Source organism: Xenopus laevis, chromosome 2S (genome assembly GCF_017654675.1).
Source record: "Xenopus laevis strain J_2021 chromosome 2S, Xenopus_laevis_v10.1, whole genome shotgun sequence".
Lineage (NCBI taxonomy): Eukaryota > Metazoa > Chordata > Amphibia > Anura > Pipidae > Xenopus > Xenopus laevis.
The window spans coordinates 135,993,670-136,010,661 of record NC_054374.1 but is presented as its reverse complement, the minus strand read 5'-3'; the positions used below and the strand labels follow the sequence as shown (position 1 = coordinate 136,010,661).

The 16,992-nt window shown below is 38.8% G+C and overlaps 1 protein-coding gene across 1 annotated transcript in view; it reads right to left on the bottom strand.

Moving 5' to 3' along the window:
• LOC108709885 (rap guanine nucleotide exchange factor 3) overlaps positions 1-16,992 on the bottom strand; it is a 49,786-nt gene that overhangs the window by 21,637 nt on the left and 11,157 nt on the right. Inside the window, exons 2-5 of the mRNA XM_018250118.2 lie at positions 10,411-10,464; positions 6,057-6,163; positions 3,145-3,266; positions 1,120-1,297 (exon numbers count right to left, since the gene is read on the bottom strand). Coding sequence (XP_018105607.1) covers positions 1,120-1,297; positions 3,145-3,266; positions 6,057-6,163; positions 10,411-10,464 — 461 coding nt within the window. The remainder of the gene's footprint in view (positions 1-1,119; positions 1,298-3,144; positions 3,267-6,056; positions 6,164-10,410; positions 10,465-16,992) is intronic.

Genomic DNA, 16,992 nt, shown 5'->3' with positions numbered 1-16,992 from the left:
ACCCAGGAGTAGAAAACTAAACCTATAATTGGGCACTGATGATTTCCCAGAGTTCCTTCTTATAGGCCCAGGTTTGGCGCCAATTTTGGACGCATCGGCGTCATAACGTGTGCGCGGACGCGCTGACGTCAGCGATCGACGCGCTGACGTATGCGACCGGCGCCGATTATTGACGCCGACGCCCATTCCGTCGCCGTCGACCAATCTGAGTGCGGGAAGAGGTGGATGTCATCCGGCTGCGTCCGTGAGGAACCAGGGAGCCACCATCTTGGACGCCATTTTGGAATCCTGACTCAGACTCCATTACAGTGGCGGGTCGGGAGATGGGAAAGTCCGATCGTACGTTGATTCGTATGATCGGATCTTTGCGTCTATGGCTAGCTTAAGGGAATTGTTCAGTGTAAAAATAAAAACTGGGTAAATAGATAGGCTGTGCAAAATAAAAAATGTTTCTAATATAGTTAGTTAGCCAAAAATGTAATGTATAAAGGCTGGAGTGATTTATGTGATAACATGTCAGTCAGAACACTACTTCCTGCTTTTCAGCTCTCTTGGTTTACACTGACTGGTTACCAGGTAGTAACCAATCAGAGACTTGAGGGGGGCCACATGGGTCATATCTGTTGCTTTTGAATCTGAGCTGAATGCTGAGGGTCAATTTCAAACTCACTGAACAGAAATGTCCCATGTGGCCCCCCTTCAAGTCGCTGACTAACTCAGAGTTATAGAGCTGAAAAGCAGGAAGTTGGATTCTGGCTGTTTTATTAGACATCTGTTCACTCCAGCCTTTATACATTACATTTTTGGCTAACTAACTATATTAGAAACATTTATTACTTTGCACAGCCTATCTATTTACCCAGTTTTTATTTTCACACTGAACTATTCCTTTAAGAGTAGTAGAGTCCCCAATTGCAGCAGAGTATCATGTTGGTCCCTGATTGCAGTTAAGTCCTCATTAGCTGTAGAGTATCATGTTGATTCTTCCATAAAATATAAAAGTACCCACCAAAAATAGTAGGGTCCCCCAACCAGAATATAATGTTGGTTCTGCCATGCAATGTGATGCAGTGCAGATGCAGGAATATATTCTAGCTCATATAAAGGCTATTGTCTTACGGCTTGCGTAAAATCATGGTTAGAAGTGCAGCTGGTCCCAACTGAGACAGGAATATTAGAGACTCTTGCATTTCCTCTTCTGTATCTCTGTCACTCAGCATGGGGTCAACGTATGGTTCAGCTCTTGTGAATCGATAAAACTGGGAGTCTTTATCCTGGAAATTGGGTTCTTGTCTCACTGTAACAAAGATAATGATCCGTTATTATTTTTATATGCTCCCTGGATATCACATAGCAACAATTGAACTGAAATAAAGAAAGGAACACATCTGAATATAACTGTACATGTATTTAAATGACCACAAATTGGAAAAAGGGGAGTAATGAGACTCAAGAAAGAAAGTAATCTGACCAGATGTAAGGCTAAATGCTGGCACGCCCAGAATGATGGAATGTTCGATAGCAGGCACAGACACATGGAGAGTTTTATGGTGAATTCAAAGCGATAAAAGGTTCCATGAAAGAACTAGATATTAAAGATATAAAGTTCAATAGCCGACCAGCAGAAATGGAAGGTTTTATGACTTGCCCCTTTCAGATTATGTTCATTTTTATAGTTCAAGTGCTGTTTAGTAAGCAATGTGTAAATATTAGCTCACTAAAGCAAACGTTGCTGAATATGACATTCTCTTTGAGCAGCAAACAGGTCTGATGCATATATTATGTTATTCATATTGTAGCAATCACCTGGGAACCTTAGAGCTTAACATTTTCAAAACAAAAAGAGTGTGGGACAAAGGGACATTGCATAAAAATGACAACAACCATCCAAATGTCAAAAAAATTAGAGACTAAAAGGATGTTTGGGGAAACCCACTTTCTGGATATAGGAACCTACCATATGCTACCTGGCTTCATTTTATACAGAGTCCACCTTTTCTCTTTAACTTTTAAGGTGACCATAGACGCACAAATAATATTTTGTACGATATTAGGTGTGTCTATAGCAGGAGACAAGCCAACATTGGCAGAAGGCTTGGATATCGCCTCGTCAATCGGGCTGGCCAGAAGATTTTGATTGGACACCTTTCAAGGCACCCGAACATCATCCACTGTTAGTAGAATTGTATTGTTTCTACCTGTATATCTGATAATGCAGCTCTAACTGATAGTATGGTCACAGTATAGATTGCAATTGTAACATCTATTGCCACCTTTATTTGTCTTTTTATTCACATCTCTAGAATTTTTGCCAGTCCTAATCCTCAAACAACATAAAAGTACTTTGTTTAAATAGGTGTGATGCCTATTTAAATGGTATATTCAGTTTCTTTAAGTGATGCTGACACTAAAAACTACTCTTCAAAATAATCATATACATTAAACGTTATTTCTAGGTCATGTTGCTGATAAGTCTGCTTTTGTCAGAGATTGTTTCTTGAAATTCCTAAACCTGCCTGTATTGTCCCTTTTCAACCTGTCAGTTAGATAGTTTCTAATGCTAACAGACTACTGCTGCACAAATATGGCAGTCCCCTCATAGAGGAACATGGGGGATTGGATAGGTAATGTAAAAGCAAATACAACAAATTTATAATAATTATAAAAAAAAGTTTACTTTCTGGTGTTAGTTGTTTTTAACCAACATCTAAGGCTCTGTGATACATGCCTATATTTTTAGCAATCAGTCCTTCAGAATTAAATATTATACAGTATTGCAGCCAGACCTTTGGCTGTCATTCTGTCTGGTGTCCTTCTCTGCATAAAGAAAGACCTTTAGACCCATGGAAAGGCTGTGTAACAATGCCATATGCAATTTCTTGGGGGTGCCTTCCTCTTGTGACAGACAGCAGATATTTCACTGCTGAACATTGTTTTCACTTAATAACGGCTACTCTTCTTTTCTTTAGACCATGGCTGTTCAACTGGTGGCTGTGGGCCAGATGTGGTCACCAGTGTACTCAAGTGCTGCACAGACTCAAACATTAAGTAGGGTTGCCACCTTTTGTCAGAGATAATACTGACTGGGGTGGGTCTGTAGGTGAGCACCGGCATGGAATACAGTCATGATGCAAAATTCATTACCATGCATAAGGGCTCCTTCATCCACCAGCACTTGCCATATCCCCACGGCTTGGCTTCTGGACTGCAGGCCATGGCTGATGCCCAGTAACCAGTCAACAAGTTCCTTTCCTGAGCAACACTGCCTGTAGTAAAGAAGATGAGTATGCAATATTAAACCATATTACACTAGAGAAGATACTGTACATAAAATGCAAATACATTGCAGAACTGTCTGACATAAAATAGCTGAATTAATTGGCTATATTCTAAAACAACCTAATTTAAATATGTTAAATTTAACTATATTTATTGAGCATTAAGTGTAAATTCCTGTTCCCCTGACTAACAGGTGTAGACGTTTCCTTCAATCCCCCTATTTGTCACACCAAACACGCATTCTCCCAATTTACTAACAATTTCTCAATATCACAACCACTGCATGAGCAATTTACAAGCATTGCACCCTTTACAACTTTGGTTATTTTCACTTAATCGGTAATGGTTTCTCTATTTATACATGGAATTTTGCTTTCCTCAAGGGACATATTTGTGCCAGGAAAAAATTAAACTTGTTTACTTACTACTGGGAAAGTCTAAACCAGTGCAGTAGCACTGCCATCAGTAGCCATGGGCAACTATCAGCAAATACCACAAGTAGACTAATAAAAGTTTCTGATTGGCTTCTATGGGTTACTGCACTGATGCAAATTTTTCCCGTATTAGTAAATGAGCCATAATGTGTACTTTTTGCATCATTCTCTGTAGTGAAAATTCTAGCTATACAGTATATGAAGATTTTTATTTATCTAGTCTAAAGCAACTGTGCTTAAGAAATCCTAACAGTGTTTCACCACTCACCCGAGTTACTTCTTCCATGGGATCACTGTGATTGAATTTTAGTGATTGTACAGATATGGGATCCGTTATCCGGAAACCCATTACCCAGAGAGTTCCGAATTACAGAAAGGCTGTCTCCCATAGACTCAATTTTTTCCAAATAATGCAATTATAAAAAAATGATTTCCCCTTTCTCTGTAATAATAAACCGTACCTTGTATTTGATTCAAACTAAGATATAATTAATCCTAATTGGAGCCTATTGGTTTATTTAATGTTTACCTTATTTTCTAGTAGACTTAAGGATATGAAGATCCAAATTACAGAACACTTGTATATAACTTGTTACCTCTTTTTCTCATTAATATATTTAGGAACCTCCTTATGATCCCTTATCTCTCTTTCCAAAGCCATGTTTCTCTTTCAAAGACCTTTAGTGGAGGGCTCATGGAGCATATGCAATCAGAATGAGCTACGCATTCCAATGAAGCAAATTTGGCAACTCCTGTTTGTGTAAATGAACGTTTTGTGCACATAATAAACCTTGCCCTCAAATTTTATAATAGAAGAAAATATGAGAGATAAAGCCTATTTTAAATCATTACTTGTAAATATGTGCCCCACCCTTCCTAAAATAAAATGAATATGTTTTGTTTGTAAGAAGCCCATAGCACAATGTGTTGAAATTACTAATTGAATGAAATGACAATATCTTGCTAAACATCTTGTCATAAAACAAAGGACCTATTTAAAGGGAATTAATTACAGATTTAGAAAACACTGCATGTTTTGTATAGTATTTCCTACCGAAGAGGCAAGGGTTGTCCCATGTCAGAGTTGTAATGATTTCAAAGGTTGTAGCCAAGAAATTGTTCTACCACCTTTGGCCCTAGATGATAATCAATTTATAGGGGCAAATTTACTAAAGGGTGAAGTGGCTAACGCTAGCGAAAATTCGCCAGCGTGACATCATTTTGCCACTACCTACTCTAACGCTATTCCGCACCCTAAAAAATCATTGGGACTTCTCCCATTGACTTATATACAACCTTGACAGGTCTTGACGTAACTACGCTAATTCACTACCTTGCAGATTTTACTAAACGTTACCTCTTGCACCAGACTTGCCTTCGCCACCTCATCCCAGGCAAAGTGCAATAGAGTAGATAGGACTTGCTTAAAAAAAAAAAACGCTGGCGTCTTTTACTTTTTTAAGGGTGATAGGCTGAAAAAGATCGTAATTTTTTTTGGGGGTACCCTCCTTCATCCCAACATTTCCTAACATATGGCACCTAAACTATACAGTTAGTACATGTATAGGGCACTCTATATTATTTTATGAAGCTTTCCCAGGCTTGTGCAGTGTAATGTATTTGCTGCTACATATACGTCCATTGTACTTTAACTTGGCGCCGTATGCAAATTAGACATCGCTAACGTAACTTCGCTTTGCTTGACGAATTAACGGTAGCGTAACTTTGCTACCTTTCGCCTCCCTGGACGCAATTTTGGATTTTAGTGAATTTGAGCAGCCCTGGCGAAACTACGCCTGGCAAAGTGCGGTGAAGCAGTCGCTAATGCATTTTCAGCCAATAGTGAATTTGCCCCATAGAGTAGTAGAAAAAGTGGCACTACACTATTATTGTGTTTTTTCCATGTGTGTTTTTTGGTTATTATTATATCATTATAATTTTTTCTTCTGTAGTTTAGTGCAGGAAAGTACAGAAAAGAGGTTCAAAGAGGACCACAAAAACAACAAAGGCAAAGTCTTGTTGAGCTTCATCCCCCTGAATGTGATAAACTATTGCTTGGATTCTTTGTGAAGGACTATCTGGGTTGTTCACTAATTTACACCTGAGGAAGGGGGTTGTCTTTTGTGGACTTCCATGAACATGTATATGTGTTTTGTTGTTGGTTGTTTGTGTGGAGATTATGTTGCAGTGTAATCATGTTGTCCATGACCATTGGTTAATAATCCCATGAAACTTATTCATATATATCACCAAGCTTGCACATATTACATCTAATTAAGATGCTGCACAGAATTACTGATTGACGTAATTATGTATATGAGGACCAATAGACAATAGCTTTACCTGTGGTTGCGGAAATGGTGTTTCCTATCACGCATCATGGCTGGCGACATGGTAAGCAGGTAAGTGTGCAAAACCTTTGCTGCCCTCCAGACTTTATGTGTTACCACCTAAAGTAGAACAAGAACAATGCATGAAAATGAGAATGCTTAAAAGGTTTGTTCATCTTTAAACTATTATTTGTAGTTTTCGAGTTATTTAGTCTTTTATTCAGCAGCTCTCCAATTTGGAGTTTCAGCAATCTGGTTGCTAGGGTCCACATTAACCTAGCAACCACGCATTGATATGAATAAGAGACTGGAACATGAATAGGAAAGGGCCTGAATAGCAAGATGAGTAATAAAAAGTAGCCATAGCTATACATTTGCAGCCTTACAGAGCATTTCTTTTTAGATGGGGTCAGTGACCCCCATCTGAAAGCTGGAAAGAGTCAGAAGAAGAAGGCAAATAATTAAAAATATATAAAAAATAAAAAGTGAATGTCAATTTAAAAGTTTCTTATAATTAGCCATTTGATAACATACTAAAAGTTAACTGAAAGGTGAACCACCCCTTAAATTAATTGATTAGACTAAACAAATGGAACCCCAATACAATCTAATTAAAATACTTCGACTTCGAATATCGAAGCCGAAGGACTTTTTACCGAATTTGCGAATCGAATGATCAAAGTAAAATCGTTCGAATTGAACGTTTCGAACGATTTTAGCGTACGATCGAACGATTTTACTTCGATGTGTAAAGAAAAATGGTCCAGAAGGTCCCCTTAGGCTAACATAGCACTTTGGCAGATTTTTTAAAGAGACAGTACTTTATTATCAGTACTTGATTATCGAACATAAACTATTTTTACTTCAAATCAAATTCGAAGTAAATTCGAAGTCGTAGTATCCTATTTGATGGTCAAAGTATCCTAAAAATTTGTTCGAATTTCGAATTTTTTTACTTCGAAAATTCCCTCGAATTCACTTTGACCCTATACTGTCAATAGAAGAACCTCAACCATCACACATGGTGGTGGAAAGTATTTGGGGTAGTTATGTATCCACAAGGCCGGGGAAGCCCACATTATAGCTGACCCCAAAGTAAACATTGTTTTGTACAATAGTTAAACCTTGTGTCTCAGACCCTCCTCTAATATTATTAGTAGTGATGGGCGAATTTATTCGCCATGCGCGAATTCGCGGCGAATTTGCGCTATTCGCGCCGAGCGAATAAATTCGCGAAACGCCCGCGAAAATTCGCGGTAAAAATTCGCCGGCGTCAAAAAATTTTTTTTTCAAAAAAAGTCGCCGGCGCCAAAAACGGGCGCCGGCGTCGGAAAAACGGACGCCGGCGTCAAAAACGGGCGCCGGCGTCAAAAACGAGACGCCGGCGCCGTTTCGCGAATTTTTCGCCGTTTCGCGAATTTCGCGCGATATTCGCGAATTTTTCGGCGAAACGAAACGGCGCAAATTCGCCCATCACTAATTATTAGTAATAACCACAAGGCCCTTCTTTATCTCTTATCTCCATGCAATTTGTATAATGATCTATAAGTTACTTAATCATAGGGTATACTTACATTTTTGTAACTCATGACTATGTCATATTGTCTTATTGTTTTGTTAATAGAAAATTGAAATATAAAACCTGGTATATCTCTTTGCCACAAGTTTAGACTTTTCTTAATTTAGGAATAGATGATAGTTGTTACACTATGTCCCAATATGTAAAAAATGTTGAAATACTGTTAAAAAAAACATGAAGCATATAAATATTGTGGTTAATTTTTCATTCTCTTCCTATACATGCCACTGTCTTGTATCTTATGCATGATACATTATTAATTAACTATGCACTAACCAAGGTACCGTGGTCCTCAATTATTTAATTAGGCTATACTTTAAACTGGAGAAAAAACCCACATAACCTATTAATTGGCTTTCAAAAGTCGAACTGCATTAGACCAACGAAAGATAAATGCTGCCTGGTAACCAAATGCAACTGAACTGGCCACCTGTATTGGGAGTCTGAAAATGTAACCAGAATACAGTAGGAATAAAAAAAGATATAGGGACATATTTATATCAATCCCTTTTTAACTGTACCTACTTAGGCAGGCAGTACATATTTGAGGATCCAATAAATGATGCTGCTTAATAGAAAAGTGACCGTGACATTATGGGAAATTCCCATTTTTTAATTAGAAATGCAGAGAGATTTTGTAGCTTACTTTTTATCATTTTAATTAAGCAAGCAATATCATAAAACAATGAAATCAATCTTACAATGACAACGTGAGCATAAAAATTGTTTGTTAACTACGAAATGTGCAACCATCCTAATCATCTCGGACTAGTGGAAAAACAGGTTAATTATACAGAGAAGCCATATCTACTGTTTAGTCAGATACTTTAACAATGCAACCTGCTTATTACATGTAAAGTAGTCTAATAGCACATAAGAGCTAATGTAATAAAAGTCAGAACCTTTGCAAAAGGTCTAACAACTTACAGCAAACCAATCAATCAGATGCCTTCTGTTAAAGGGTGACCAATGGCGATTGATATGGCTTATTATGTGCAAATTTTATTACATCACCCTTAAAGGAGAACTAAAGCTTAACTAAAGAAGTAGGCTAGAAATGTTGTACATTTTGTTTTGAGCTTCTATACCAGCCAAAGGCAGCCACAGCCTTTTAGCAGGGAATATCTGTGTCTCCAAAGATGCCCCAGTAGCTCCCCATCTTCTTTTATGCTGATTCACTGCACATGCTCTGTGCTGCTGTCACTTACTGAGCTTAGGGGCAGATGCACAATATACAGTATACATAGAATATAAATGTCAGAGTATAAGGCTGATTCATAATTATTACAGATAATACATGTCAGCTCAGAAACTAGTGCAACTAGAATCAGAATTTAGAAATCAGCCCTGTAGCATCAGCTTATATTACAGGTCAACCTTATTTTCTGCTTGATCATTGGTGATGGCCCCTAAACAGCTTCTCAACATCAACAGCTGCTCAGAGCCAACTGAGCATGTGAGCGACCCTCAGTGACAAGTTTGAAGTCCTGGATCATTGCTGCTATTGACAAGCTGAAACTTTAGGCATTTTTAGCCTTATTCAGTTTTAGGGTCGAGTTCTCCTTCAAGAAGAAAACAACATATGTCACAAATAAGAATCATGTCACATTGAAAGATTAATAGGCCTAATAAGCAGCTGACTAGAAAAGAGGTTTCATTGTTTTCTATTTATTGCTGGCTTGGCACTTCTAATTGGCATACTAGAATTATTTAAGAATAGTTATGCATAATATTTACATTGTGCTTTTATATTCAATATCCATTTATGGGCCCTAGTTGGTTGAAGCTCTATAGCAAATATTGTTTTTGGCCAACCCATCACTGCCATCTGCACATTATAAAAAAAAAGTTTAAATCCCATCCAAATGCAAATTTAAGCAAGCACAAAAGCTTAATAGGTGCCTAGACTCTCCATCCAGATCAAACCAAGTGTACTGTAAATCAAAACACCTCTATCCACCTGTTATCACTTGCTTTAGAGATCTATGGAAAACAACTTGGCTTTAGGGCCAGTTTAGGCTCGAAACAAGCTAACATACTAAAATGTTGCAATATAGTAAACTGTAGATCCAGGAATATCTAGAACTGAAAATAAGCAATTATCCACACATCTCATCCTAACTGGGGCCAATGCTTGGCCCCTGCACTGCTTTGGGTCCCACTACAGAAACAAGCCCTATAGTTTCTATCTCTCTTACTAGGCTATGAACAATGTTAGGGGGGGCTGTTGTTGCTGCTGCTATGTGGCCTGTCCCCTGAGCCTCTAAGCCACAATACTGTAGACTTTCTCTACAGAGATTATGACACAGCAGTGGCCTATGGAAGGAAATATGGAATGCTGTGGCCAAATAAACTAAAAACCGTGAAGACTTACAAAGTTGAAACTGGAATTGGTGTCTCTAACACCCTTATAGATACTAGAGAAAATAAAGCAAGAAGAAAGTAATTATCTGCTCATTAAGCAAATAGTCAATTTAGGGAGAAATAGTAAGTGATTCATATGCCAATCGGCTATTATACTTATTATGGGAGTCCTGAATTAAGTTCCAGCATTTCCAGCTACTTATCACAATTTCCCTATGCCATTTACAGAAATTCTATTAATAAAGCTAAAGAGTAGTAATCTGTGATTGAAATAAAATACCTCTGTACCCATTTAGAAAAGCTATATTCTTAGTATTCTTGTTCTAGAGGAGATAGCCTATGCTACACCCCAGCAGATTGGGTAACACAGACAGAGGGTTCATTCACCACATTTAAGCTGGAGTCTAAAAGATTCCTCTGTTACCTGTTTCACAGTCTGGCTGTATTTCTCCTGAGATTCGATATCAGGTAATGGCGTCTGGAAGAGAATAAGAGATTCCACATTTTTAGAAAGAGACTGACACATAGTAATCAAAGCATTGTAATACTGGCCTAAATGCTGCTTCTCTGATTTACTTCAGAAAGAAAAGCCATCAAATTCTCTGTCCTAAAATTTAGTTTTGCAAAGAGAAAATATTAAACAAATGGTGCCAGAGTATTGAAGCAAGCACATTTTATTCATTTTGGAGTTGTAGTGATGGACAAAAATTCGCAAAACTGAGAAAATTCACGAAAATGCATTGAAGTCTATGGGCGTCAATTTTTTTTGTCTCTACATTTTTTTTCACCCATTGGATTCATGGACACCTCTCCAATTTGAGTACTGGACACCAAAATTGCACTTCCAGATGGGGCCTTACCAGTGCTGTAATGGGGAAGAATGGCCATCTCCTCCTGTGAAATTATACCTTTTTTAATACAGCTCAAAAACCTTGTAACCAGCCAGAATAATCCTGTTTGTAGCTCCATTGTACATTGCCCCATTTTACAGTCTTTGCAGCAATGCTATACATTTCCTAGTGTAGTTACACTTATGGTACAAGGTGATCTACCAGTGCACCTGTCACACTGCCTGTTACAGAAAGGGTTAAAGTTGCATTTATTGCCCTGTTACATAACCCATGTTTCTCTCTCTCTTAAGGGCCATAAGCTACCATGTTTAGTATTAGCTATCAGGTATGCAACAATAGTTAATTCCCTGCTGCTCACTGACTTTATTTCTCCTAATTAATAAATACCCAAATTGATCAAGCCACACCCAACTCAACAAACCACAGGAAAGTAAGTGCTCTTACTCATGAGCGTTTTTACCTGCACTCCCCTGCGTTCCGTTTTTCGGCGTTCAGCCGCAGGGGAGCGCAGGAATTGCATTTCATTATTTCAAATGGGGCTATACTCACACAGGTGCATGTAGGCGCCGAACGCAGGTTGAGACGCAACATGCTGCATTTTTCCTGCGTTCGGCGCCTACACACGCCTGTGTGAGTACAGCCCCATTTGAAATAATGAAATGCATCTATTCCTGCGCTCCCCTGCGGCTGAACGCCGAAAAACGGAACGCAGTGGATCGCAGGTAAAAACGCTCATGAGTAAGAGCTCTTACAGAGCAGAGCTAGATACCAACTAGTACTGCAGTCAATTTGTCTTGTACATAAATGGGCAAAAAACATAAAATAAGCAGCATGCTTTAGGTCTGTTTTAGTGTGGAGCAGAGCTTGCAGTTAACAGTGGGCTGTATTTATAGCACTGCAGGGGTTCTGCGACAGATGCAATGAGTCTGATAATGTTAGGATGGCCATAGATGCAAAGATCCGATCGTACGAATCATCGTACAGTCTCCCACTGAAAATCGTACGATCGGCAATACACGCAGAGATATTATCGGCAGCCGACAGAAATTTTCTAACCTGTCCGATCGACCGATCTCCGCAGGACGAAAAATGTCGGGACTCTCCACACACGGTCCGAAAATCGTATGAATCGTTCAGATCTTTGCGTCTATGGCCAGTTTAAGTGGCAGAAGAATACCCAGGTGGGTTGGGTTAATCTCCTCCAGCTATAATCTGTGTAAATTATTGTCTCCCAGTGACAGATTCAACATTAAATTGTTCAAGAACTGCAGGACTGCTTAATAAATAAATGATATCCCAATACATCCCAAGTGTTTGTTAAATTTAACAGTTCCTTTTTCTAAAGACACAGATATCAGTATGTATTCCTCTTATTCCTTCAGGTGCAAGGTGACTTAATATTCTCCCTCCCAGCAGCTGTTACCTGTACACTGCTTTGTGCCTGGGTGAATGTGTTTGCACAGCAAACATGCCAAGTGCCCTGCAATAACAGAAAGTGGCTACTAAACAAATATGCTGTAAGTCTGTTTCTATGAGCTTTATCCTTAATGTGTATTAAAAATCAAATAAGTTTAGGTTCAATGATATTAAGCCTGCATGAGTACAGATGTTGAGCTCCAGAGTTGTCACTATCAGCCATTAGCTGTTCTTGGGAGTTGTAGTCGAACAACCAGAGCTCAGTATCGTATTGTTTTACGATTGATTAAGGCTGATGGCTAGTGATGGGCATATCTAACTCATTTCACTTTACAGAAAATTTATGAAAATGCATTGAAGTCTATCGGTGACATGTTTTCACCCATAAGAGTCTATGGGAGTCATTTTCATGGCGAAAATGTTTTCTCATCCCTACTGATGGCCATAAATATTGTGATATTCAGTGTCTGACCATGGATCTTCAAAGAGGCACAAACAGAGCTGCTGCCTGTGGCCAAAATCCCCACGGATTCACAGACAAAGGGAATTTCCTCCCCACCCAATCGACATGTAAACAGCCACTGTACTGAGAAACTAATGGGATTTTCCACATTTCACATATCAGCCATCCATGGTTAATTAGAATTTTCTGCCACTTCTATAGGAGTGAGCTAAGGTCATTCAGTTGATTTAGAGAATATTTCCAATGAAATAAAATTAAATATGTCACATGTGCAAAACAACATAGTTTAATTCATGCTAGAGCTTCTATAGAAACTTATACATAATGGCTTGACTATGTATCACCAGTTATGCTCCTTTGTCTGGCTGTCACTAATGTTAAACCAATTTTAATCTCCACTTGAAACAATTCTGAAGCTCCAAAACACCTGAATAAGAATCTGAAATTGGATGAAAATTGTTCATTTCTATATGGAAGTATACCTGGAAATTCGGTAGAGTAACTTAGACCCAGGACCAGCAGCAGAAGCAGCTACAACCCCTTAGTTTAACAGTCTTACATGGCGTGGCCCTCAGGGCCAGATTTCCTTTCTGTCCGTCCCTAGGCCATGGCCCTATTCCGTGCGGTCCTAGCTCCCCTGGGCCACACAGTCCTAGCACCCTCACTGACCTCCTCGCCACGAATGAATGTGTGAGAGCGCCAGCAAGCGTCTGGGTGACATGTCGCCCCTCAAATTTCGCCTCCCTAGGCCCGGCTCTGGTTGCCAGTTTGGTGGCTTTCCATGGGACCCCTATACCTCCTGAACCCCCCCCCCCCAGCGATGGGTGAATCTGTCCCATTTTGCTTCATGGAAAAGTTTGAAAAAGGCACAATTTCACATATATGTATTTATTTTTTACTTTTTCACTGCACATATTGTGCTATTTTTGGGCTACTTTTGGGCTGGTTTTGTAGCTGACTGTTTTTTTTTTGAAAATTAGACCTGGCAACCCTGGGCCTCACCACAAATCCGGCCTATGTTGTCTGTTGTTTCATTCACCATTTTGCCTTTCACCACTGCCTAACTGCAAAGTTTGGCCATTATTTTTTGGCATCTTCAGCCATCCAACAATTAATTCTGTTTGGTTGGCCATCGAATGGCCACATATCCACACTAAAAGCTTTTGAAGATCTAACTTTTAATGCCTTCTTTAGGCTACTTTAAACTTTTCTATGTCTTACTTCTCATTGTAAACCCTGTACTGTGTTGCCTTTATTTACAAGCCACTACTATACAAATGAAATATATAAACAGGCAAAGGATGGGATATAATCTCAAGAGGAAATGCACCAAGGTAATAAAAAACTGAAGCATCATCACAAAGCATAACATGTACTCATGGCATATGTATATTTTAAAAAAGCCTATGGTGAACATATTGTAAATATTCATACAATACATACAACTAAAATGTTGCTTAGTAAACCTGAATTACCTGCTTCATGTGGACGAGTTTTCCCCATAGGGTAGCTACCCAGGCCATACTGACTTAAGGAAACCTGGACTTCCCAAAGTTTTGCAGCTGTGAGTTATGAATTTCTGTATATCCAATGCATGTCCCACAAAGCTGTTTTGCGCAGGTACAGGCCCAATTCTGTATTCTGCGTCAAGCCAGTGATAGGCTTATTCTGTGTTTTTAAAACAAAACTAAGTGAGAAAAATACATTTCCCTTTTGTTTACACAACAGACTTTATTAGTAAGAAAAACTTTAGATTATCTTTGTTCTTCCATAAGATTTGTCTACTGTTTCAGGACTGTCTGGATATTTTGGGCAAACATGGTGATCTCTTAATCAAAAAATTAAAAATACAAAAGCAAATCTCATGCAATTGATGTATGTGTATGAAAATAATGGCCATTTTACATATCTGATGTCCATTGAAGAACTTCAGATTTATGGTTGGTTATTCCTGGTTGAAAATATCTAAAATGTCAGGACAGATGAGTAACCACCTTTTGGATCCCAAATATATCCTCATAAAGACTACTGGAAGCAGAATATGACTACCACAAATACCAACCAACCATGGGCAAAGGTGCAAATAAATGTGTTGTAAGGGGAGCTAGTTTACACTGCTTTGTTCTCAAGTCCTTCCACCCCTGCCCACAGTATTTAAGCCCAATAGTATCCCCTTTCTGTTTATAAGGTAAGAATATTTCAAATTGTTACGCCTCAGCCGATTTACACAAAAGGCTTGGGCAATACTGCTACCCACGTTTCATTTTTTACAGGGTAGTTATAGCTAACAGTAGTTAGAGTGATAAGGGCTTGACATCCCCTGGCAGCATAAACTTATGAAAGTCATGGAACCGGAAGACTTCCAGCAGGACCATGTTTATTCTCCCATTTCAGGTAACGGGAAAATATTTTGAGCCAAAGATCTATAATATTGTTCCCTTGTGAAAGGGTCATAGTGGAAGTAAGATTTCACTTGCTCTAACCGACAATGTTTTGGTATAGTCAAAAATAAGACACATTGTTCCTGTAGAGTTTTATGTTAATTTACGCCTTTAATACAATAGGAGCACACCCCTCCTTTCCTCCTCCTCCCTCCCCTTGCAAGGCTTCCTGCCATGGACCGATCCAGAAATCCTGAACTACAGGAGACATCCGGCAGGAGTCTGGCCTCTTTCCAGGCTCCAAGCTCAGATCCCAAGTGTATTTGGCAGAAGTTTGGTGTTGCTATAGTGACCCACCGTATGCTGTAGGGCACTCCATCTTGCCTTCAGCTCAAAGGCACTGTTTGAAAAGCATTTCCCATTATATATCATGTTATGCACTGACATTTAAATTAACTGTTTGCCCAGAAAGATCTCAAGCTACCCTTTTCACCCCGGGAAATCACCTCCCTCGTCCTGTTCATATATTTAGCTGTGTTCAAAAATAGAGTTAAACTGTTCAGCTGCTCAGTGAAGATATCTCAGTGGCAAAGGGAATTAGAAGGTGATAGAACAATAGGCAGCAAAGCCAAAGCACAGAGCAGGGATCCTGAATCTCTGCTGCCATAAGGTGTGATATTTGATTGCATTTGAACTATGTAGGTTAGCACGTCCTCTTAACATTGTTGGCAGCTGGAATGTTCATTTGTAGATCATGGTCTGTAAATGTGACACATATATGTGAAGAACAGAATGACAACTCCTTGAGTAAATTGCTGCAATATGAAAATATACAGAATCATGTTCCAAGAGTTAGTGCATCTCTATATCACCGGTGATGAAAAAAATATATATATTTTTTTAGTATGTACTGAAAAGTAGTTAGCAAAAAATAAATGTATTTTTTCTAATCGGTCATTATATTTCTAGCATTTTCTCCTCTGGTGAGTGACTGCAAAGAGACTAGCAAATTTAAAGCACATGGGATTGAACAGTTTTCACCAGCTCAGTGAAAAAGTAACTGAGATAAATAAACCATAGTCAAGAGAAGTCCTCAACTATCTCTTTAAATAGAGGGCATCATATGATAAAATAACCCAGAACCAACTGCTGGTAAAGAAATGTAACATTTTAAAAGAATAATATAGGCATTAGATATGTCTGCACTGTGCATATCAAGTAGGGATGCACTGAATCCAGGATTTGGCTGAATCAAATCCGAATCCTAATTTGCATATGTAAATTAGGGGTGAATAGGGAAATTGACGATCACAAAAGATTTTTTTCCTTTCTTGTCCCTAATTTGCACATGCAAATTAGGATTCAGTTGGGTATTCGCCGAATCTTTCGCCAAGGATTTGGCCGAATCCCAAATAGTGGATTCGGTGCATCCCAAATATCATCAAGCAATTAAGATGAAAGATGGATCTCATTTAGAAAAATAGAATCCAGACTCCTTCCATTATGTTACAGAGCTATTCCTTCACTCTACACTTTCAAAATCCAATAGGTAGTGTCTGTCTGCCAGGAGAACTACCAGGACATACTGGAGATAGTAAACCAGCAATAGATGGAATACAGAATAAATAATAAGTGATACATGGATTTAGTTATATAAAACTTCAATAAAATGTACGACCTATACATGTTTTCTCCAGTTGTTGCACGACCACAGTTCTAGCCAACGACAGACTTGAGGAACACTTGCCCAAAATAACACCGTCCAACCAAACATTCTGTTAAATATACAGTATTGTAGTACTGTTAGATAATGTATATGCAGGAAACTTACACCTCCATTCTCTCCATTCAAGCTCATCTCAACTGCTGTCTCTTCTGGCCTGTCTCACAGCTTT